This window comes from Myotis nattereri (assembly GCF_964212035.1).
Source record: "Myotis nattereri genome assembly, chromosome: 3".
NCBI lineage: Eukaryota > Metazoa > Chordata > Mammalia > Chiroptera > Vespertilionidae > Myotis > Myotis nattereri.
This window is the reverse complement of record NC_138077.1, coordinates 31432854-31458247: the sequence shown is the minus strand read 5'-3', so window position 1 is coordinate 31458247 and position 25394 is coordinate 31432854. Positions and strand designations below refer to the sequence as shown.

General features: G+C 45.6%; 1 protein-coding gene across 2 annotated transcripts in view; it reads left to right on the top strand.

Annotated features, from left to right (window-relative positions):
• Positions 1 to 23373, top strand: part of SLC7A14 (solute carrier family 7 member 14) — a 104758-nt gene extending 81385 nt beyond the window's left edge. For both annotated transcript variants that reach the window (XM_081085908.1, XM_081085907.1), the window contains 4 exons: positions 3324 to 3470; positions 7840 to 8048; positions 9935 to 10812; positions 21960 to 23373. In XM_081085908.1, coding sequence (XP_080942034.1) covers positions 3324 to 3470; positions 7840 to 8048; positions 9935 to 10812; positions 21960 to 22282 — 1557 coding nt within the window. In that variant the 3' untranslated portion in view covers positions 22283 to 23373. The remainder of the gene's footprint in view (positions 1 to 3323; positions 3471 to 7839; positions 8049 to 9934; positions 10813 to 21959) is intronic.
• Positions 23374 to 25394: the final 2021 nt, after the last annotated feature.

Below are 25394 nucleotides of genomic sequence, written 5' to 3'. Positions count from 1 at the left end.
CGCGCGCAGGTGCTAAAGGAAGGGTATGCAGGACCTGTCTTTGGGAAGCTGTTTAAAGCAAAGCTTTTCTTGATTGGGGCAGCTTCGTGAGCCTGCAATCCCAGCGTGTGTTCATCCTTAACAAACAGAAACGTTTTCTAGATAAGTGAAAACAAGCACGTTTCCAAGCCCGTGACACTCCGTGTACGTCTATTTTCTCTCCTTGTGTGAAGGCTAAAGACACTTCCCATGCCCTGAAATGAAGGACTTTGCTGGAGTGAAATTAGAAGTTATCTTCTCGCCCAGAGAGTAGCTCTCTGGCTACAGAACTGCTTGTTTGAGAAGTTCTTTCTACTTGAGTTATTGGACTAGACCAGGAATTCCTAGATTTGGGGGAGGGGAGGGGGGATGGATTCCTTGGCTGTCTGGTGAAGCCTGTAAAGTTCACCTGAGAACTGTGTTTATAAATGAATAACCTAATTATATAAGAAATCAGAAGGAAACAATTATATTGAAATGCAGTTATAAAAATATTTTTAAATTGTGATAGAATAACTATGTGCTTCTTTATGAATACATTAAATATTAAAACATATATCTATCATAATTTGAAAGTAGCAATGAGCACAACTGATATTCTAAGATCTCTATGATGACCCTAATATGATAGAAAAATGATTGCTATCAGTGACAAAGTTATCACCTACATTCCTGAACAAACAGAAATGTTTGCTAAGCATTTCGTGAAAGAAATGCTTACATTCCATCAGAGGTTAGTGAAAATAACGATGTCATACTTTCTCAACAAACTCACAGACCCCCTGATTGCACAGACCTCAGGGTAATCCCAGTTAGGGAACTGAAACATTGCAATCCTAGTGAGAGAGACTGTAGAAGAGACCAACTCATTTCGCAGATGAGCAATGGTGGCTTCTGAAGGGTTGAGATCCTCAATATTGAGATGGTCTTGCAAGTTCTAGAATTTAGTTTGTTGTGTTGTTGTTTTTTTACTTATTGAGAAGTCAGTGGGAAAGGTAAGAGTGAAAATTTAGGGACAGGTGTCTGCTTGGCCTGTGTTTTATTCTTATTTTTTTAAATATATTTTGTTGATTTTTTACAGAGAGGAAGGGAGAGAAATAGAGAGTTAGAAACATCAAAGAGAGAGAAACATCGATCAGCTGCCTTCTGCACACTCCCTACTGGGTATGTGCCTGCAAGCAAGGTACATGCCCTTGACCGGAATCGAACCTGGGACCCTTGAGTCCACAGGCCGACGCTCTATTCATTGAGCCAAACCGGTTAGGGCTTGCCCTGTGTTTTAAAATTTCATCATTTATAAACTGAATGAGCAGATAAGAAAAAGAAGGTCAAGTCTGCAAAGACCCTCAATCCTGCATCCCCTGTCTAGAGCTTAAATGCTGCCAAGTCTCCTCAACCCATACACACAAGTCCAGAAAAATCTCTCTCACCTTCCCCTAAAGGGACATCCCCAAGCATTCAAAAAGGCACAGCCCTGACAGGTTTGGCTCAGTGGATAGAGGGTCGGCCTGCGGACTCAAGGGTACCAGGTTCAATTCTGGTCAGGGGCATGAACCTTGGTTGCAGGTATATCCCCAGTGGGGGGTGTGCAGGAGGCAGCTGATCAATGTTTCTATCATCGATGTTTCTAACTCTCTGTCCCTCTCCCTTCCTCTCTGTAAAAAATCAATAAAATATTTTTTTTTAAAAGGAACATGTTTTTTGCTTTCAACTGATAATGAGGGTGCTAAGATAGGTGCATTTATACTTCAGTAGATTATCCTATATAATAAAGAGTAATACGCAAATTGACCCTCACTCAGTCATGCCATCACAAGATGGCTGCACCCACAGTGGAGGTGGGAGGTGGAGTTCCCGTAACGAGCAATCAGCAGGGACCTGAGGCTGCATGGTGCTGGGCCAGGGCAGGGACCTGAGGCCACGCCCCCTGCCTGGTGGGGCTTGACAGGGGACCTCAAAGCACCTCTCCCACCTCAGCCCAGGCCAGGGGACCTCAGGCGGCAATCCCCACCCCAGTGCCGGGCCAAGGGACCTGAGGCCATGCCCTCCACCCAGTGGGGCTTGATGGGGGACCTCTGGCTGTGCCCCCACCCTGGTGCTGGGCCAGGGGACCTGAGGCCATGCCCTCTGCCATGGCACCAGGCCAGGGGACCTGAGCCTGTGCCCAGCAGGGCTTGACAGGGTTGGGGCTGGCCAGGTCTGGATCTCGCCCAATGGGGGTGGGGCCAGCTGGGTCTGGGTCTTGCACAATTTCAAGGTCTGTACAGGTGGGCGGGGACTTGTATCTGGGTCCCATGGCATGCCCCAGACTCTGACAGGAGGAAGATTTTCATATACATTTTACTAATTTTCTTTCATCTCTGACATTTCTATTATAGAGAAAGGGCAAATAGCAACATTAAAATATTTCCTCTAATTAATTCCCTTTTAATGTGCACAAATTTTGTGCACCAGGCCACTAGTTTTAAATAAAGTAGCACACTCCTCAAGGGAAAATTTTCTACAGACCCCTTGACTTATCAAGTCCCAACCATCCCTGGAGTCACGCATGCTCCTGACAGACAGACATCCAGTAGATGTCACTGGATACCACCTTCCCAGCTTTACACAGCCAACTACCTCAGACCTTCTCCTGCCTTGTAGCCTATTAGGTCATTGAAGCTCCCATAAAAGCAGAAAAATCAAACTGTCTCTACCTGTCTTCCCATGGAAGACAATAGAATATCTGAAGATCTGAAAGTCTTTTACATCACTTCAGATCTAGAATTTACCATAGAGATGATCTATCAGAAGCACTAATGGTGATTTGGGCAAGACAATTCCTAGTGCAGATACCTGAACCCACTATACTAAATGCCAGAAGTGCCCATGTCACTGTGACAGTCACAAGTAGCTCCCCAAATTTACAAATTCCCCTAGGGGTAGTCATACAGCCCCTATTTGTGGTTGAGAAACCCTGGATAAAAGCACAGAGAGATTAATGAGTTCTCCTAAGACATGGGGATAGCCAACTTAGTGATTTTTTTGTTGTAGCCCCACTTAGTTCCAAAAATTATAGGAATGTGTTGAATGACTTGTGTTTATTTGGGCATAATTCTTCTTATCTCCATTTTACACATGAGGGAATGGACCAGTGTCACACAGCTAGAAAGTAGAGGAGGTCAGAACTTAAGTGTTTAGCACAAGTCCCACCATGTTACCCCCTCTGCCACTTAGTAATGTCTTCTGGGCATTGGGCAATTGTGGGTACCACATGTAAGGCGCTGGTACTGCTCTGGTACTGACAGAAGTCATCATCCCTACAGGTGCTGCAAGGAGCAGCCACATGTTTCTATGCTTTCATTGGTTTTGACATCATCGCCACCACTGGAGAGGAAGCCAAAAATCCCAACACGTCCATCCCTTATGCTATCACTGCCTCCCTGGTCATCTGCCTGACAGCATATGTATCTGTAAGTACCAAGACTTGTGGGACCCTCCTCATGGTCTTTTCATATTTGATCCTAAAATGTGGCTCTGGGGCTGGGTCCCCTTCTGTCAGGAAGTGATCCTTTCCTTGTGCCCTTGGTGTTTGTACACGTGTCCATGTTCCCTATATCTTCACCCACCAATGACAAGATGAAAATCAGGACTCCAAACGAGATGGGAGAAGCCCAGGCCCTCCTTTAAGTCACTGCCACTGAGTCACCATCCCCAACTGCCCTACACACAGGCTCCTGGTGTCCACTGCTGCCCGGGGATGGTGTGCTGGGAGTGGGCCGCCGTCCAAGGATCTCAGATCATAGGCTGGCAGTAACGGGTGGGTGTGCGAGCAGAGACTTTGTGGGCCTCTGTGCACCCTCCTCAATGCTCTTCTGTCTTCTGGGAGCTTCCCGACAGTGAAGAGGCGAGGCAAGGAGAGGCAAGGCTCCCCCAGAGTCAAGGAGTCAAGAGAGAGAGTACAACGTCCTCTGAAGATGCTCTTCCCTTAAATGCTGGGGCGGGGGTGGGGGAGAGTGCAATTTCTTTCTGCTGCTGTTTATTTTTAGAAGAGCTTTAGCTTGCCTCTTAGGGTTTCCCCGTCAAGGGTTGTCCTCATAATAAAGCTTTCAGACTTGTGTCCTCAGGATCACACCCTAGGATGCTCCTCACACTTTTGATGTGTCATCTCCCAGCTCCCACCCTAGAATTTCTACCACAGAGATAGTTCAGCCACATCCAAGATCCCCCTCACCCCCTGGCAATGGAGAGAACCAGCTGACAAGCCAACAGGTGTGTGTTTACACAAACACTCCAGGCCCTGAGGCCCCCACTCCAGTCACCACAATTAGGAAAGAGTCAGCAGCTGGGGTGCACACTGTGAGCCCTGTGGCTCCTGCTGCCATAGCATGGGAAAGGCACCTCCTTCCCCTCCCCCCAGAAAAAAAATATTTTTAAAAAATATGTTTTTATTGATCTTTTAGAGTGAGAGGAAGGGAGAGAAAGAGAAACATCAATGAAAGAGAAACACTGATAGACTATCCTCCTATTCCCAGTGTGCCTGCAACCCGGGCAGACAGGGATTCAAACCGGTGAACTCTTGGTGCATGAGACAACTCTCAATCCACTGAACCACACTGGCCAGGCACAAAATAAAACCATCTTTAGCAACCACCTAAAGAAGCCAGGCCAATGGGTCATTAAGGCAAGCTGCAAAACGGGATTGTCCTGGAAACCAAAGGAAAGCACAAGCGCAGCTTTGGATGTGGTTTGTAGAAATTCAGTTGCCCAGCCAAACATTTATGGGTAGGTCATTTATCACCTCCCACCAGGCACACATATTACAAGTGGTTTCCTCTTATCTATATCCTGATTATCCCTGCAGACAGAGTGTTCAGGGAGGTGTGGTGTGGGGGGAGCAGCAGAGACGCTCTGCTATGCATTTCCTCTCCTATTCCTCCCTTGTACCTCCCCCTCCTCCAGGGGTCGACCCTTGCAGCACACGCACAATAAGGTTCATAATAACTGCTCCTTCCTTAGAATGGCACTTCATAGACTAGAGAGCACTTTCAGGCATCTACCAAGTCTTTGCCTAGCCTGATCTAATGAGGATAGGAGATATAACAGAAATTGCTGTAAGATCAATCCCACTCTGCTCCAGCCCACCCCACCCCAAAAAGGGACATTGCAAGTGGTGAGTGGCTGCTGGGAAATATTTGTTCAGAATGCATGGGCCTTAGCCATGCCTCAGGAGTTGTTTGTTCCTGTGCTGGCCAAGAGTCTGCCATTCCACCACCAGAAGAGCTGAATTGCTGGGCTGTGGTAACCCATCCTACTGTCCACTCTCAGCCCATGGCTTCACTGGAGGTTCTCAACTCCTGAGGAATAGGGAAAGAAGTGATCTAGAAATGCATCGCTCTCTCCCTTTCAGGCTCTGAACTCCTTTCCTGATGCCAGCATTGGCCTTTGCAGGCCAAAGGGGAGCCTGGCCAAATGACTGGTGGCTCCATTGCCTGAGGCCAATTCTGAAGGGAAGGATATTATGGCAGATCTATAATCCTATCTAATAAAAGAGAAACATGGTAATTGGAGTACGACCGCTACCCTTCCCATTGGCTAATCAGGGCAATATGCAAATTAACTGTCAGCCAAGATGGCGGCCGGCAGCCAGGCAGCTTGAAACTAACATGAGGCTTGCTTGCTTCAGTGACAGAGGACTCCAACATTCCCTGCCTGCCGCTGCAGGCCTCTGAGCTGCAAGCAACTATGTAACAAACATAGAAGCTAAATAAAACCCCAGAAACCTGCCGGGCTTCAGCCAGCAGGATTGCAACATTGTAAGCAAAGGCCAGAAACCTACTTTCAGCAGCGGAGGCCTAAGAGCTGGAGCCAAGCCTCAAAGCTAAAGCTGGCCCAGAATAAAAAAAAGAAAAAAAGGAGCGCTTGGGAGCTTCAGTCACCCCCAGCCTGAAAACAGCCCTCAGCTCCTCACCCAGACTGGCCAGGCACCCCAGTGGGGACCCCCACCCTGAAGGGTGTGTGACCAGCTGCAAACAGCCATCATCCCCTCACCCAGGCTGTCCAGGCACCCCAGTGGGGACCCCCACCCTGAAGGATGTGTGACCAGCTGCAAACAGCCATCATCCCCTCACCCAGGTTGGCCAGGCACCCCAGTGGGGACCCCCACCCTGATCCAGGACACCCTTCAGGGCAAACCAGCCAGCACCCACCCATGCACCAGGCCTCTACCCTATATAGTAAAAGGGTAATATGCCTCCCAGCACAGGGATCAGCATGACAGGGGGCAGCGCCCAAACCCCCTGATCGGCCCTGCTCTGTGTGTGACAGGGTGCGGCGCCCCAACCCGCTCCCCCATGGGCCCTGCTCTGTGTGTGACGGGGTAGAGCCATAACCTCCCCATCGGCCCTGCCCTGAGTGTGAGAGTGGCGGCACCCCAACCCCCTGATGGGCCCTGCTCTGTGCGTGACAGGGTACAGAGCCCCAACCCCCCTGATGGGCCCTGCTCTGTGAGTGACAGGGGGAAATGCCCCAACCCCCTGATTGGCCCTGCTCTGTGCATGACAGGGGGTGGCGCCTCAACCTCCCCATCGACCCTGCCTTGAGTGTGACAGGGGGCGGCGCCCCAACTCCCCAATCGGCCCTGCTCTGAGCCCGACCAGGGGCTGCACCTAGGGATTGGGCCTGCCCTCTGCCACCCAGGAGCAGGCCTAAGCCAGCAGGTCATTATCTCCCAAGGGATCCCAGACTGCGTGAGGGCACAGGCCGGGCTGAGGGACCCCCCTCCCCCCCAAGTGCACAAATTTTTGTGCACCGGGCCTCTAGTGTATATAATAAAAGGCTAATATGCAAATTGTCCCCTCGACTGGGAGTTCAACTGAGAGTTCAACCAGGAGTTTGACCAGGGGTGGGGCCGGCAGGACAACTGCCTGCAATCCCTCCCCCTGGCCAGCAACACCCCTAATTGCCGCCCCCCCCCATCAAGGGCACCACCCCTGACCGCCCCCCAGCCCCCATCAGGGTGAGGGCTGGCCCACCAACTGCCTGCTGCCCCTCCCCCCAGCCGCCCGACCCAATTGGCCCAATCAGGGTGGTCTGGCCTGCCCCCACCCATGCACGAATTCGTGCACTGGGCCTCTAGTAATGTATGAAGGGAGATAGGTCCTAGTTTAGTGATTCCTGACTAAGCAAAGCCATGGTGGTCTTATGGCCCAGAGTAGGACTGGATTCCACCCTGAAGCCGTAATTTGTTTGTTGGCCTGCCTGGCTCCTGGGACTGAGCCACAGAGAAGAAATGGAAATATGAGTCCTCATCTGAGTCTCATCAGTTTATTGGCTATGGCTCTCCTACACAACTATCTTTGGAGTTCTGATCTCTGGTCTTTGGGGTGACAGGGAGTACTGTTAAGACCTTGTAGGACCCTGAAAGTTGAAAAGAAATGAGAGTCATGCCCATATGGGCAGGGTTCTCATGGTCACTGCCAGGCCCTGGCTCCAATGCCTGTGGCTGCAGCTCCTCCCACCTGGGAATTGCCCTTCATTGAACTGTCAGTACTTTCATGGGGCTGAAATACCTGCAGACTTATTCCTCAGATATGAAAGGCCCATTGAAAGATATTGGAGGTTATCTGGTCTAGTCCACTAAGTCCATGTGTGGGGAGAAAATAGAGACTGAGAACTCCAGAGGCCAAATGCTTATAAGGGAAGTTATGTGCCAAGAAGTGGCAGGTTCAAACTTCCATGCAGCCCTCTGACTCTGAGTCCTCTGACTTTCTCTCATGTGGGTCATTCATCCATGCTGTCAGTCTCCTCTACCTCCAGCCATGTTTTCTCTTGTTTCAACAGGTGAGCATGATCTTAACTCTGATGGTGCCATATTATGCCATTGACACGGAATCCCCACTCATGGAGATGTTTGTGGTTCATGGGTTCTATGCTGCAAAATTCATTGTGGCCATTGGGTCAGTTGCAGGACTGACAGTCAGCTTGCTGGGCTCCCTCTTCCCAATGCCGAGGGTCATTTATGCCATGGCTGGTGATGGGCTCCTTTTCAGGTAAGGTTTGTGCTCTGTGGAATTAATTCTTTTATGTCATGCCTGTACAGGGAGAATGTCACCCGCTGTCAGCCTGACTGCAACTTTGATCTGAGTGCCTGTCTGATAGACTGTGGAACTTGTCACATCCTGGCAAAGAATTCTAGTTGAAAGAGCTTATGCCCTGAAACAGCTCCTCTATTTGACTCTGGGTCCCTCAATCCAGCACAAACTGATCTGTTCCTCTATCTGCCCCCTCTCCTGTTTGACATTGTATGTTCCTTTGTAAAAATGGTGAGTGCCAAACTGTGACACTGGGTGGCCGCCAGAAAGGAGAACCTATCCTGCTACATCTTAGGCCTGCCCTCATCTTGAGGCCTGGTACCTGGCCCTGTCCACACAGCCCCTCTGAAGTTGAAAAAGTTTAAAGTTTTCATCAAAGAGAGAATAATACCCTATGTACTGAACCTAATAATAGTAATAACAATAGCTATCATTCATTAAATAGTGGTGCATCCCAGGTGCTTTGTATACAGTATGCCTTTAAGTCATCACAATAACTCTGTTTTGCAGATGAGTAAACTAGATAAGTATTCTCAGAGAGGCAAAAACCTTTGCCTCAAATCCCCCAGCTTTTGAGTGGGGGGCCAGGATTTGAACCCAAGATGGTCTAACTCCAAAGACCAGACTTTTAACCACACCAGTATAGTGACATTTCCAGCTCCCTATCTTGAGCATGAAGTGGTCTATCTGCCCCCAGCACAGAGGTGATGTGGCCCCATCTCTTGGTTCCCAGTGTCCACCATGGAAGGGGCTTGCAGGGAAGGCATTCTTCCAGTGCACAAAGCAAGGTGTAAACCCTGGAGGCCAGGAGCCCTTGGGTGCAGAGGGAACCAGCTCAGGAACTTTATCTCTGCCATTGGCTGTCACCTTCTGCTCCAGTTCTTCAGCCTATCCCCTGAAGTCATCACCATGTCTGAGTTGCTATATTAGGGAAGCTGGACAGATCAGGGAGAATCTGACCAAGGTGTGGGGGGGTGACAGCTACACACATCCACAAGGTTTTTCTTCTGTCAAAGAACATTAAAAGGAAAGACACTGAGTTCCAAGAACAGTTGTCTTGTCTTGTGTGAATCCTGAAAATAAGGGAGGAGTAGAAGAGGCAGTAGGGCGGAGGATCATGAAGAGAGCAGGAACCTAATTAAGGTCCACAGGAACTGCTAAGGAAGCAGCAGCTATTCAATCACTCTTGTTGGCCTCCAGTTGGTATCTGGCTGAATTTATCCTGCACCAATGAGTACTAGCTCCTAATTATTGTGCTATTTTACTAGCTTACTTCTTGTACTTTTGCTGTAAAGCTGTGCGCCCCAAGGTTTGGCATAAGTCAGACTCCGGAGGTTTTTTTAATGCATAGTTTGTTGAGCCCCACTCCCAGAGATTCTGATGTGGTAGGTCTCAGGTGAAACCTGAAACTATGTATTTCTCACAAGCTCCAAGGCAATGCTGGTGCTACTGATACATGGACCATACTTTGGTTTACTCAGGTCCAGAGGACCCCCAAACATTTATCTCATCTAGTAGGTGTGTGACTACCACTTCTTCCCAGCAAAGCCTGGATTTCAATTTAGGTTTCTGAAATACCTCCTAGATTCAAGATTCAATCAACCCTTCACATCACATAATAGACTGGGGACTTTAGTAAAAAGTTTGTCTCAAAACTGAGGAATTAAAGTAAACTGTTTTTAAATTATATTCCAGGAACAAAATCCTAGGGTCAGAAGCACAGCTGTATTTAAAACAGTAAATCCATAAGCCAATTGGAGGGGCCGGACCAGGAGGAATTAAGCCATGTTAGAATCAGTCACCATCTGTAGCCATGTTAACCCTGTGCTTCATTAACCCTCCAGGTTTCTGGCTCATGTGAGCTCCTACACGGAGACGCCAGTGGTGGCCTGCATCGTGTCTGGGTTCCTGGCGGCTCTCCTCTCGCTACTGGTCAGCCTGAGAGATCTGATTGAGATGATGTCCATCGGCACACTCCTTGCCTACACCTTGGTCTCTGTCTGTGTCTTGCTCCTTCGATACCAACCAGAGAGTGACATTGATGGTTTTGTCAAGTTCTTGTCTGAGGAGCACACAAAGAAGAAGGAGGGCATTCTGGCTGACGGTGAGAAGGAAGTTTGTTCTCCTGTGAGTGAAGGAGAAGAGTTTTCTGGCCCTGCCACCAACCCATGTGGGGCCAAGAACTTACCATCCTTGGGAGACAATGAGATGCTCATAGGGAAATCAGACAAGTCAACCTACAATGTCAACCACCCCAACTACGGCACTGTGGACATGACCACAGGCATAGAAGCCGACGAATCTGAAAACATTTATCTCATCAAGTTAAAAAAGCTGATCGGGCCCCGTTACTACACCATGAGGATCCGGCTGGGCCTTCCAGGCAAAATGGACCGGCCCACAGCCGCTACGGGCCACACGGTGACCATCTGCGTGCTCCTGCTCTTCATCCTCATGGTCATCTTCTGCTCCTTCATCATCTTTGGTTCTGACTACATCTCAGAGAAGAGCTGGTGGGCCATCCTTCTGGTTGTTCTGATGGTGCTGCTGATTAGTGCCCTGGTGTTTGTGATCCTGCAGCAGCCAGAGAACCCCAAAAAGCTGCCCTATATGGCCCCTTGCCTCCCCTTTGTGCCTGCCTTTGCCATGCTGGTGAACATCTATCTCATGCTAAAGCTCTCCACCATCACATGGATCCGGTTTGCCGTCTGGTGCTTTGTGGGTAAGCAACTTCCTTGGGAGCCTTGAGAGTTCCCTTTTAAGGCATTGAACAGCTTATCCCAAAATAACCTTCTTGCTGGGCTAGGTATTACCATTCCAAGAAAAATCTGGCTGGTTCTATGGACACTTGCTTTCTGCATTAGAGTCAAGAAAGTCAGTTATACCCTTTCTGCCTACTGTGGTCTTGGTCCTTGGTTCTGAAGAATGATGCTGATCAATCCATCACTTCCATGAATACTATTACCGGACAGTCTTCTTATGGATAATTAATACTATAAAAAGTCCACTTTAAATGAATCCACATAAAAGAGAGGAGAAAACAGCATTATAAACGTGAGGGTCAGAAAAGTAGATAGAATTGGCATTCTATCTTAGAAACTAAAAATTATGGGGGGGAAAAAGTATTTGACAAAATTAAATTAAAATAGGAACCATGCCATACTTTTTTAAGTGAGCAAAGTGTAAATTAAGTATGGATTTTTTGGCATCATTTTCATCTGATAAAATTGCATTATGGCACCATTTAACATCCCTCAATTCATATTGACTTTCATAAACTATTCAAGATTTTTTCATTCCCCCCCCCCCCCAACCCACCCCCAAGGTCCTTTCTTATCCTTTGATATTCCAAGCATTCTCTTGGGAAGTACCCATCACGTCATCATCCTTCTTCTGTTGATAACTGAGATGAGTCTGTCAGGTCCTCAATTGTTCACAGTTTTGGGTATAAATAGAGTTGCTCTCTCTAAGCTCACTTTCATTGCCTTCAAGAAGTTCCATACCTTCCCCAAGATTTCTAATTTTCCTTTGTGATCTACTTATACTATATTCACAATAGATGTTTATCATATCTAACAATCACTGATTTTATGAGATGGCTGGGGATTGGTGCTAATAGTAACCTGAGAGGGATGTTTAACTGGAGACTAATTTTAAAGTTGTTTAGTCACTATTTTTATGTTCCCTATACAACTTGGTAACCCTAGGGTCTCTGTTAACAAATACTTAGTTAAGGAGGATCCTTAGGTGCTTTGAGGAATAGGAAAGCAATAGAATAAGTAGCTCCTGCCTTAAGGAGAGGATAGACAAATATGCACGAATCAATTAGCCTGATCAAGACAGTACAGAGACTCATGGATTAGTAAACAATCCACTCCTTGAGGCCAGGGATATAGGTGTTCAACAATATGGCCTCTGTGCCTGGAACATAGTAGGTACTTAATAAATACTTCTCTGTTATTATAAAGCACTCATTAAATGAGAAACAAAGAAACTTCCTATCACAATAACCAGAAAGGACTTTGAGGAGGTAGAATTGGAACTGAGCCTATAAGGTAAGGTTTAGATAGAGGGAAGTGGGGGGTAGCAGGAGGGGGCATGGTACTCAAAGGAAAAGCATATGTCTTCCAGCAGATTCCTCTCCTCTGAAGGACATTCTGTACCTTTCTATAAGTATTTTGTTTCAATTTTCCAGTCTTCTAAGTCTCATCCCTTGTTAGACATTACGGGTATTTCTCCAGGGGGCAACATCACTAACTTGTCAAAGTTTTAACCATTTATATGATTCATTCACAATCTCTCTTCTCTGTTTAAACATTTTTCCACTGGAACATGTAGCTAAGCAATGGAAAGATCCTACCATGGGTAGAGTGACTGAAGTGGGTAGAAATATTTTAGTTATATATTTGTGAAATGAATGAAGGTATAGACACAAAGATACATGGACTTGCTGAATCATTGCTAGACTATTAAAGCTGGAAGGGGCCTTCACTTTCTAGGTCAGTGTTACCCACAGTAGGGTGACTATTCCATTGGTAATATTTGGGCTGATTTTAGAGAGTATAAACTTTTTATAATTACTATACATCTTCACATTACTAGAAAAAAATAGACATACTCATATAAATCTGGTGATTATTTTTTAATTTAAAAAGGGAGTCAAATTAAGAAAACCATTAGTACTAAATAGTACCAGTACTATATGATTCATAGTAATAATTAACATATATAACACTTATCACATAGTCATTATTCTGAGGGCTTTCTTTATATTAACTTATTTAATCTTCACAGCAATCTCCATTTTACAGATGAGGAAACTGAAGTATCTGACGGAGGTTACATCGCTAGAATATAGCAGAGCCAAAATTAGAACTCAGGTAGTGTGGGTCCAGAGTCCATGGTCATAGCCACTACACTAAAAATAAATAAAGTTTTAAAAACACTAATATAGTCCACCACCTCCACACTTGTCCCTCTCTCAATTTCACAGATGAGCAAACTGAACCTCCACGAGGTTAAATTACATGATCAAGGTCAACAGGAAGTTACTCATGGAGCTATTACTACAATCCAACATCTCCATGCTCAGATCTGGGGCTCCTACCTCCCTACCACGTTCCTCTGAGAAGACCTTTTTATTGGATCAGAAAGTTTGATATGTAGTTTGTGTGGATCAACACATAACATCAGGCAGGGCTGGCTTCCTGGGCGTACGAACTGTGCAGTCACACAGGACCCCACACTTGGCTGAATGCTCTGTTGCTGCCTTCTTGAATTCTTAACAATTTTTTAACAAGGGGCGCCATGGTTTCATTTTGCACTGGGGCCCACAAATTAAGTAGCTGGTTCTACATGATATCTATGGTCTCTGGAACCCCAAAGGCATTTTGCAAAGGTGGTGATGTGACAGGGACCCTTGCCTTTTGAGTCAAACATCACTGGGTTCAAATCACAACTCTGTCACCTTTGTCTTGTGACCTTGGGAAGTTTACTTAACTCCTTTGGGCCTCAGTTTATAGGTTACTCATCTGCAAAAATGCAGATAATTTACTAGCTTTGATGTGGTGGCTCTTTGGGGCTTAAATAAGAAAATATTGGGGAAAGCAACGAGAACTATTTCTTTCTGCCTTTCTTTTCAGAACCTGAAGTGATTCATTGTCCCCCAGACTAGCTATCACATGCCAAAGTACAGCATGAACCTGTTCTGACTCAGGCTGCCCTCCCAGTTATCAGAAGAAAACTCCCAGAGAGCCTTTTGTAATAAAGTTTTGCTGATAGCACAAACTTCAAGCTCGCTCCAGAAACCGATACTCCCTGGCAGGGGAGGATGCCACCCTGCAGCCTGGGGCCGGCCAGACGGGCACAGGAGCCCACAGGTCAGCAAGCACCCAGCTGTGAGCTACTAACTGCTTTGGCATGGTGATGTTTGAAGGCTGGTGTACTAGTCAGCTCCGCCTAGAACAGTGTTTCTCAACCTTGGCTGCACATTAGAATCACCTGGGAATCTTTTTAAAATCCTGATTTCTGGGCCTCATCTCCGGAAATTCTGTTTCTTTGTTATGGGGTGGGGCCACAACGTTAGTAACAAAGAAACAGAATTTCCGGAGGATGAGGCCCAGAAATCAGGATTTTAAAAAGACTCCCAGGTGATTCTAATGTGCAGCCAAGGGCTCTAGAACAAAGATACGCACATCAGAATCACTTGAGTTGTTTCTAAAACATTCTACGCCCAGGGTGTCCACCATAGGGATTTTCTGATTCAGTTGATCTGATATGGCCAATACTGGGGGTATATTTTGTGTGCAAGTCACTTTAACATGCAGCCATGTTTAAAATGATCTAGAACAATCGTTCTTAAAGTGTATCCCCTGACCAGCAGCGTCAGCGTCACCTGGGAACTAGTTAGAAATGCATTTGGACTCTAACACCACCAAAACAGAATCTCCAAAAGCAATGCAGGTTTTAACAAGCCCCCCGCCCCCCCCCCGCCCCCCCCCCCCCCGCCACCGCCCCAACATGTGATTTTGATGTATGCTTAAATTTGAGAGCAACTCATCTAGAGAGAAGAATAACAAGATATTAGCAAGCAAGTCAGATTACTTAATTACAAAACTCCCTGTTTTTCAAAATAAATGTTTGCTTATATAAAATACATCCATCCCACAACACCAAATTGGCTTATAAAGTCTTCAATGATATTATAGAATAAATATCCCACCTCTAAACCTCTGAGTCTCAAAAAATGTCAGATTTTTCCTCTTAATCTCTATTCATAGTATAGCTTTCCTGGAGAGAACAGTAGAGGTATTTTTAAATGGAGCTTCTTATGAAACATCAGGTAATTTTTTAAAGATTTAGGCTGAGTCATAACCTGATAATCTTCCTGATACATTTTTTACCCAACCCTCTATAAATGAATCTTAATACAGCATTTTGTCACAATGTTTTCCTAAGCTTTGACCTTCAGAAGACACGACTCATAGAGTTAAATGAGGCACAAGTCCCAACAAGACTACTCAGCACTTGTTTCTTTTCTTCAGGAAAGAGAAGTAATCCAACAGCAAATGGTTAATAATCTCAACAAAATGAGCACAAAGCAGCCTTCATTCTCCTCTTCTCTTGGCTGGTGCAGTTTTGTGAAGACCACCTCAAAGAGCTGGGCAGAGTCTCGGGGATATGAAAGTAGGAGGGACCAGAGAGAACACTGTGCAATGGGTTTTCAAGGGCGTCTTTCAGGCCAACTCTTCCCTATGGGCCATTATTATGAATCAATGATCTGTTAGACCAGATTGTGGGCTCCCTTCCCTTGAAGGCTGCCAAGTTTTCATCTGAAATGTTTTCAGTCCCTCTGAGGAAAACAAATTCTTGCCTATAGATGTAGAGAACAAATAGAACTTGTGATTTGGACAATGGAGCCCATATATCCTGTACTAAAACATAAATATTCCAAAGAGAAGACACCACCTATGGTCTTGGAGCTATCATCTGAAATCTTATTGGGAATTGACCAAAGCAGCCATTGTGATGAGGGGAACAGGAGGAAAAGAAGGGGGCCATGAATTGGGAATTGAGAGGGCACTGAAATAAACAAATTCCCAATGAGCTGTTCCATACATAAGTTTGAAATTCTCCTTGTAGGCAGAGGAGAAAACCACTGGCACCTTCAACATCAGAAGAGTAAGAAAAATCATGAAGGCCAGGCTGAGGATGGCAACAGGGCCAGTGGGATTCCAAGACGGAGGGAGTGTGGTGGTGGATCCTGCTATAGTCAAGTATGCCTGCTGGCAGAGGGGCTGTGCAGGACAGGGAGACACGCAGGGAGGAAGGGGCGGGGTGATGAACCCAGGGGCTCCTGAGAATGAAGGGAGAGAGGGCCGTCGCAGAGATGGAAGGCCCTGTCGTGGGCATGTGCAGTGCACCTGGAACAGACTTAGAGCCATGAAAGAGCGGAGGCTGGGCTTCCTTCCCTCCGCATTATGTGTGTGTGTGAGAGTCATTCACGTCGTTGCCTATAGTTTTAGTTTGTTCATTCTCCTTGCCATCTAGCCTTGCTCTGTGGTAATACACCCCAAGGGATTTATCCATTGTGTCCATGGACATTTAGCGTGTTTCCGGTTTGGGGCTATTAGGAATAGAACCTCTATGAACATTCCTGGACATGCATGTGGTGGTCACATGGATACATTTCCCTTGGGTTTCTGTTGAGTTAGAAGAAGAACTGCTGGCTTGGATCATTACATTTTTTAAAATATTCTTTAACAAAAGGCATTCTTTCTCATGGCCATTATACCCTTCAAATAAAATAAGCGTTCCCAGCTCCATTTTGCAGATGGGAACCTGAGACTTAAAGTAATGTGGCTTTGCACCCATTTAGATTAGTTTCAGGGCCAGGGAGAGAATCTTTCCATCCTAAGCCTGCTCTTCCTGGCCACTCCATAGTAAACCTTATTGCTATTACAGTCAACAGGACTTGTGGTGTACAAAATAACCAGCAACGTGGGAGTTGGAGACTGTGCTGGATGGGAGGACACCTCCGTACCATCCAGTCTTCATTTCTGCATTGGCAAATGTGTTTGGAAAGTTGATCCCAGAGTCATAAAAATAAAAAAGCCTCCGGGCAAAACAAAGTGCCCCAGTTATCTGCAGCGGGCAGGGCTTCCTGATGGAAAGTGCTCCCCAGGAAGAGGCAACTCCACCCAGCCAAGGTCAGATGGCCCACCTCGTCCCGCCCTGACACGGAGCTCTGAGCAGAGGACAGGCAGCTCCTGGGGGACTCCAGAGGTCGGAGACCTGCTCCCCAGCCTGAGTTTGTGCCTGCAGAATTGGAAACCTACTGTTATCCATCTGCAGGTGCCCCAGTCTCTTCTCAGAGTTAAGTTTTTGTTCTAGGTTTTCTCCCAGATGATCCAGAGGACCCTTCCTCTCACCCCTCTCCCTTGTAGATTTGGGGTCATTTGCTTAATTATCACAGAGCAGATCTACACAAGTAAACACGGAGGCATATTGCCTGCTCATACTGAGGTGCCCCGGCATCTGAGGGCAGGTTTGGCATTTCTAAACCTTCCCAAGGCATTTAGGTGGGATGGGAACAGCACCCCCTCTGGATTCAAGAGACGTGAGTTCCGGTGCCGTTTTGATCACTGAAGGACTATGCAGTTCCTAGCTTCTCAGGGATGATGAACAAGAAAATGCTTTTTTATAAAGGGCTTGACGATCACAGAGTGTCCTACAACATAAAGCCCATTCAATTGCCGAAGGCAAGGTCCTTCCTCCATCTAGCCCCAACTTCTCCTGGGCACACTTTCCACCAGGGACCTCTATCTAGAAAAGAAGCCAAAGCCTCCCTTTGAATAGTTCCCTTCACTGCAAACAGCCTTTCACAGACTGACAGCCATTACCTTTGACCAGAGCTAGCATGCAGCCGCGTGCCCCAGCACAGCCATGCCTGTTCTTAAAATACTGAACCTCTTCTGCTGCTAACTAGTCTCTGCCTTGAGTGCCACTCCCACCAGGACCCACCAACTAAAAATTAACTCCTGTCCCGCAGGGGAGCCTCCAGGGTCCATTTTTGGTTTTGTTTTTGTTTGTTTGTTGTGTTGTGTTGTACTGCAGCATAAATATTGATTCCCTTCTGATTTTCAGTATCACACCTGCCTTTCACTTATTACAGATATAAGATATGTTACTACGAAGCAGTGGATCAAAGTTTTCAAGGAATGGCAGAATTAAAGATGCAAATAGAATAAATAATAGTATTTATCAATTAGCCATCGTATTCTCAAGGCTTGATTCCAAATGACTTCAGGCTTATGCCAAAATCAAATCCACTCTCAAAAATAAAACCTTGCCATCTTTAGGTGTTTACAAAAGAATATAATACCAGTCCCGGTGACAACCTAAATAGCAGTGCCCAAAACTATTTCACGCAATGACAGCATCACTGAAAAAACTATATAGCCTCATGAGGTGAAGAGTTTCCCCCACGTATGTAATAATTCAGGGAAATTATTACTAGTAGATATCATATGATATTAAAAAATTATTCGTTTTTATTTATTTTATTTTTTCCATCACCATTTATCTGCTCTATGCCCTCCTCCACCTCCACCCACCCCGTCCCCTCTTACTATTGTCCATGTCCATGAGTTATCTCTTTTTTTATTAGTTTTTAAATGTGTAATGATACTAAGTTAAATTTTTAAAGGAGTCTGTTTTAGAAGTATATACATAGGATGAAAGGGATTTGTCTCAAAATAATCTAAAAAGAAGGAATCAGGAGAGTGGGTGTCAGGGGAAATCTAGTGATGTGTCCATGAGGTTCTTTGTGCTTTTCTCTCCACTTTTACATATGTTCAAAAAAAATCTTCAAAATAAAAAATTAAGCAGAAACTTTTTCAACCAGTCTATACTTCATAGCCACCCCTGGTGGATGGACGCACCCTGGTCTAGGGCATGGAGAGACCCAGAGGATTCGCAGTCTGACCACTAACTGTGTGGCTGTGGACAATCTTTTCTCTGTCCTGTGCCCAATTTCTTGTCAGTGAAATGCACATAACCATAACCTTACACACACACACACACACACACTCTCTCTCTCTCTCTCTCTCTCTCTCTCTCTCTCTCTCTCTCTCTCAAACAGGCTAGGAGGAGTCTAAACAAGGTAACATTTGTATAATCTTTTGAGCTCCTTGAGATAAAGGTGCCACATCCTTTAAGATCTCAGCACCCAGAGCTGTTGTGTGAAGTTTAGTTAAGATGATTCAGGTTTCCCAGAATCCCCGGAGATTTTTCAGAAACCACCTCATGCTGAGTTCTCGAAGCCAAGTGAAAGAAGGAGCAGAAACAAAACCCCCTGCTTCCACACAGGAGGCTTTTAGCAGCTCTGTTTACTCCTCCGACACAAAGCCTTTGTTTATGTGTGACAGATGGTGCTACATGTTCCTCTTCTCTCTCTCTCTCCTCCCTCCCTCACTTCATTGGTTCCCTTCTGTTTCTTTGTCCCTCTCCACTTTTCCTTTTCTCTGATCCTTCTCTGCTTCCCACCACTCTTCCTGAATTGGCCCGAGGGTCGGCAAGAGGGATAAAGGCAAACAGAGAGCCAGGACTTGGAGAATACCTACTATTTATTCCGTCGGGCTGCACGCACAGTTGCTTCTTGGTTTACGGCACTCATATTTGAAATGTGTTTTTGAAGGCAGAGTGATACACCTTTGAAACTGTAGGGGGCTCAGAGCCCATAAATATTCATGTGGCAGGTTTCCTTGGTTTGCATTCCCAAAGTAATCATAGTCAACATATTCTCTCTCTCTCTCTCTCTCTCTCTCTCTCTCTCTCTCTCTCTCTCTCACACACACACACACACACACACACACACACACACACACGTTCCTTCCGGTTTCAGCCACTCCCAAAGAACAAATGTAGACCTAACCTCTTACTGAATAGTCACTGCAATAAGCATAGTCTGTAAACCAGCCAGGGGAGAGGAGGTGTGAAGGACTGGACACGAAAGAGCCTTTTCTAGATCCATATGGAATGCGGGTTCTGCTCCTCTGAAACCTAAGGAAGTGATTTATCCTTTCCCAGCCTCTGTGTCTTCCATAAAATGAAGGTATTCAAATAAATGAATGGCCTATAGACTCTGAATATCGATGAGCACTTCACACCCACAAATATCAATCTACCTGGCACCCCAATACCTGCTGAAGGTAGGGGATGACCTGTCAAAGTAGATGTCAAACCAGTGCTTGAATGAGGTGATGGGTGGCAGAGAAGTTAGGGGCAATGGAAAAGAAAAACTGGCACTGAGTTCAGGAGGGACATAAATAAGGTCAGAGAAGGGGATCAGAGAGTATGATGTTATAGATACCAAATGGGAGTAGGAGGCAAGATTTGGCACCTGCCTGGATATCTAGGGAAAAAAGATAGCAAAAAAGCAAAATTAAGTGAGAGGATGAGGGTATCTGCTAATTCCACTTAGTCTCCTGAAATTTATTCTCAGGTCTTAGGCATGCTTCCACCAGAGGCGTTCTCCAAGAAGCGGCATACTGGCCCTTTTAGAAGAGGTCCTAATTTAGTGCCTCATGCTACATAAGGATAATGACTACCCCCCATGGCCACTACCACCCCCAGACAAGAAAGGAAAAATCCCTGCTCAGAAAAATAAAGTCACTATTTGAGAAGTAATAGCTACATCTGCAAATGATTAACTCAAGGATTTATTACCAATTAGGACTATAAATCTCTGCTTACTTTGGCTGCTGAAAAGTTGATTTCATGGGGAGTTGTGGGGGGGGGGGCGCGGTGATTTGAGACAAGGAAGAAGAAACCCAAGCTTAAATAGACACACTTCAAATTCAAAAGGAAGCAGGGTTTTCTCAAGCACCAGAGCGGAAAGCAGGCTTGACCTCACTATTCAAGGCAAAGGGCCCAGCAGATGCCTGCAGGGTTAGCAAAGCCAAAGGGACTAGTGCCACTTAGAAGAGGGTGGGGGGGGCCTGGAAGGGGGTTGCATAACCGAGAGGCCCCCCAATGGGCAGGCCATACTATGGCCAGAGTCAGCGGTGGAATACGTGCATCAGGAGTTCTATGTTCCTCATCTCAGGGGTTCTCAGACTTGGCTGACCATTGGCATCACCTGTGGAGCTTTAAAAACCATACCTATGCTTGGGTCACTGCAGCTCAATTAAATCAGGTATCAGGGGGGCTTAGATATCAGAGCGGTTCAAAAACTTCCCAGGTGACCCTCGGGTGCAGCCTCGGTTGAAAACTACTGCTAACTGGTATCATTCCCACAGCAGCCCCCTATGATAGGTGCAATGCGCTCAGGGTTTACAGAAGATAAAACTGAGACACCAAGAGGCTACGTAATTACACAGTGAATAGTGGTGGAGGCAGGATTTGAACCCACAGCTCACACTCTTAATCATCATGCCCTATGGCCTCCCATGGCTATAGTTCTCAGTTTTTGAGATAGAAAGTGGGGCTCTCAAATTATTTTTAGATATTGTATCAAATAATTCTAATAGAAATGAAACATGGGCCCATATTAATGCTACAAATTGATTAGAGAGACAAGTTTTTTTTTCCGTTGCTTGGAGTGACATCAAAACATGGAATTGCACTGGATATGTCATGCTTATTCGGAATCCTCCTTCATTCATTCCACAGATATTAAGTGCCAGTTTTCTGCAGAGTCTATAAAATAGAACCTCTCTGTGCAGATAATCAACCGCACAATAGCTGTTCTTAGGGCCATCACAGTGGCAGGCACTAGGCGCTCTGGAAGGCCACAGAAGGGAGTGGGCAGCTCTGTGTGGTAGTAACGTATCATGCCTCAGTGAGTGAAATATGCCAAGGGAAAGCGTGGGGTGACATACGCATGTTGCTAAGTGGCGAAATAAAAGATCGAGGCCTGGGATAATAAAATGTGAGAATTTGGGAATGCACTGTTTCTAATCCATAAATATTTAACCCAAGGTTAAAAAAATGCAGATTCCTGGCTGGCACCGACACGAATGTTGTGAGCTGATTGTCAACAGGGGAGGTGGGGTCTGGGGTGACCTAGAGAACCCACATCTTGTGTAAGGAGCTAGCTAGCTCTTACCTCCAGCCCTAAGCTGCCGTACAGGAATATGGGTGCAGTGTTGTCAGACTTTTTTAGGGGCAGCTGTAAATACGGGTTGCCTAATGCCCAGTGTCCCAATGGCCTTTCATTCCAGCCTCTCCCAAAGTCAGTGCAGACCAAAGAAAACACATTGGCCACCAGCCCTGCTTGCACCACGGAGAGGGACCTTCCCACTCCTCCCATGGATCCCAAAGCAGCTGCCTGTGCCTTTCATTCACCTGTGCCTTTCCCTCCTGCAGGAATGCTCATTTATTTTGGGTACGGCATCTGGAACAGCACCCTGGAAATCAGCGCCCGCGAGGAGGCCCTGCACCAAAGCACGTACCAGAGCTACGACGTGGACGACCCTTTCTCCGTGGAGGAGGGTTTCTCCTATGCCACCGAGGGCGAGAGCCAGGAGAACTGGGGCGGGCCGTCCGAAGACAAAGGCTTCTATTACCAACAGATGTCAGATGCCACGGCCAACACCCGGACAAGTAGCAAAGCGAAGAGCAAAAGCAAACACAAAAAGAACCCGGAGGCCCTGATTGCGAATGATGAGTTAGATTACTCGCCCGAGTAGGAGTAAACAACACAAGGAATACACAGAAATGGTGGTGATGTCTTTTCAGTAACTTAACCTGTGGGCTAGAAGGTGAAAACGTCTTTGCCTCTCATTTCACAAGTCCAGCCTTCCTCAAAGTCCGTCCCCAGTCATAGCCTGTCATTCACTACTTTTGCTCTTCAGGATAGTTCTGTTGAAGAGACTGGTCCCCTTATAGAAAAAAAAAATATTTTTAAAAAAACTAAACAAAAAGCTACAGGAAATTCTAACTTAGATGCAACCATCAGAGCTGATGGCAGCAAATGTTTCCCGGTCCTTTGCTCTGCTGGTTGAATCGTTTTGCTTCTTATGGAGACCCCAAGAAGCAAGGAAAAACTTCTGGGACCACACTGAGGCGGCAGCTCCTTGTGGAGATGTGCCAAAGCCGGTGGGAGTGGGCGTAAGGCAGCATTTCTACCACCTGAGACCACAAGGGCAAAGCTCTGTGCTCAGCATACGGGCTGAGGGCGGCTCCCCCAGGCCTGGGTGGGCAGGTGGCATTGGCACTTCCTCAGCAAGCAGCATTTTGAAATCTGAAATCTCACAAAAACAAATTCAAGGAAAAGACACATGCTTCTTGTTATTCACCAACATTCTCACGGTCTCCAAAATATAACTTTAGGATCTCCCAAAGGTCAGGGACTCTGAAACCATTTCCCCAAAGTTTCAGATTCGCCACAAAGCAGACCCAGTAATGGGGTGAGGAGCACCATCAAAGCTCTACGTAAATGCCCACAAAACATTAAATAACGTCTCTTGCAGCAAAGGCCAGGGGGTGTGGGCAGAAATTAACTCCCTGTCAAGCCTTCTCTTATAGCCGATTCTAAGCTCCTGCTGATAGAATGGAAGGGGGCAAAGGTAGAGCATGATTTCATGGCACTAATATGCCTTGAAGAAGGAGGCTGTTTGTTTTATAATCAGATAAAAATCTTTACAAGGAGAAGTGACCCAGCCACTGAGATCACATTGCAAATTCTATTTCAGATTTCTAAAATTATAAATTCTGTTGTGTGTTGGTTGTTTTTTTAAAGATATGCCACCATTTGATTGGTGGGTGCTACTCTGAACACAAAAATGTTGAAGCACGGCTTCTTAGGTAATTGCATTCCATGAGATCACATTTCACTTCTGAACCTTGTTCTTCTGGGGTAGCTCACTTTTAGACGTGTGTTTTTCTCCCTGTTATTCCCCAGAGCGATTTCACTGAAGTCCAGAGAAATAGCTACCTGGTGAGGTCTAAATCTGGGCCTCAGGAGGTGCTCTTGAAGGAATTCCTCTGAAACAAGCTGCAGGTGACAACCTGCAACAGGAAAAGGCTCATGGTCTATTTACTGCTCTTGGGTTGCAGGGATTCCAACACTGCATGGAGATATGTGCACATGTATGTGAAGGCACGGGGCTTGGGCTAAGCTAAAATCTCTGTGAGAATTTCTGAAAATGGGGCAAAATAGCAAATTCGTTATTCTCTCTCTCCTGGATCTAGTGTTAAGCCAAAAGTTTTCCAGAACACATCAACAAATGTTTAAATCTATTCTTTCTTACAGGTTGAGGTTCGTGCCATCTTGGCACACTGTAGGATTATGGGCAGGAAGCAGAAGTCCATTTTTCACTCAGCGAATCCTGATTGAGACTGTACCACGTGATAAGCGATAGGAATGCAGAAAAGAGTGGCATGTGCCCTTGGAGGCGCTCAGCCCAGGGAAAGAGCAGCTTCGCAGCCTGATAGTTGTAAATAAAATAGCTGAGTATCACAAGTCCCCATGGCTGATGCACTGGGCTTTAACATAGCATTTTTAAAAGGTCAATTGAAACTATAGTTTTTTGTGTGGATATTTTTTTGTTTCTCTTTTTTTATTGTCTAAAGTTTTACATATGTCTCCTTTTTCCCCAATTGACCCCCCAACCTTAGCCATTCCCACCCCAGGGAAGCCCCCACCGCCCCACTCTGTATCCATTGGTTATGCTAATACGCATGCATACAAGTCCTTTGGTTGCTCTCTAAGCCCCCTTCCCCTACCATTTGTCTCTAGATAGATCTATTCTTGTTTGAAACTATAGTTTTAATATGCTTTTAAATAGATTGCATATCATACCCATAGCCAACATGTCATTTAAATTCAAATAACTACTATTTTCTAGACCTTCTTTTTCATTCTTTTATATTAATTGTTTATAGCTCTAGTTTTCTGAGGCCATTTGTCATTTAACTGTAATGCTTAGCAATGCTGGTTGTTTGTTTGTTTTTCTCCCCTAACCTCAACCATAAAGATATAGTACCTGGTCTGTGAAATAGATCCTTGGGCATTAATTGTAATCTAATCATCAGCAATTTTTGTGAAAATGAAGTTTTGAACTAGTTTTAGAATTCAACAAATCTGCCTAGTTTAAATAAAATCTGGTTAAGCTTGGGATATATCCAGGTAGGTAGGGTGGGGCTGTATTCATTATAAATGTTCAAAGAGAAATATGAATGCAAAATAACAAAATCTTGATGTGGGTGAAAGAGCTTCCTTTTACTAGAGAGGTTTTAGGTATTAAAGTCATAATAGTCTGGTGGCCGCAGTATGCAATTTCTGGAGCATGAGGAGAGAGGACACAAACTTTGGAAATACCATTGGCATTGATTTCGTGAAGATCCTATGAACTACTTCATTTCAGAAGTCACTTCTCGCAAATAGTACCTCTATAATTTTTTTAAGCTTTGATTTCTTTATTTCTCTAAAACTGATTAGTCATCTTCCTAGCAAACTTGGTTTTTTAAAATTAGTCAATATGATAGAAAAAGGTTTTTATACAGTAAATAGACCTATTTTTCCTCATGTTCCCCACCTCTCCTGAAACAGTCCCAGATTTCACAATGCAGTTTTTGAATACCATCAATCACTAGGATGATCTTACTAGTGTTTCCTGACAATTTTCTTAAGACCACATTTGTGAAACCACATTAAAAGTAAGAGCACCTTATAAATAATTACCATAGAAATTTAGCCCCCTTGAAAGGAGTCCAAAGAGGACCTACATTTTATTAAATTCTTTTCTGCAGCAAGAGCTCTTCCAGTGAGGTTACATCATGTGGATTTGTGGTTTGGAG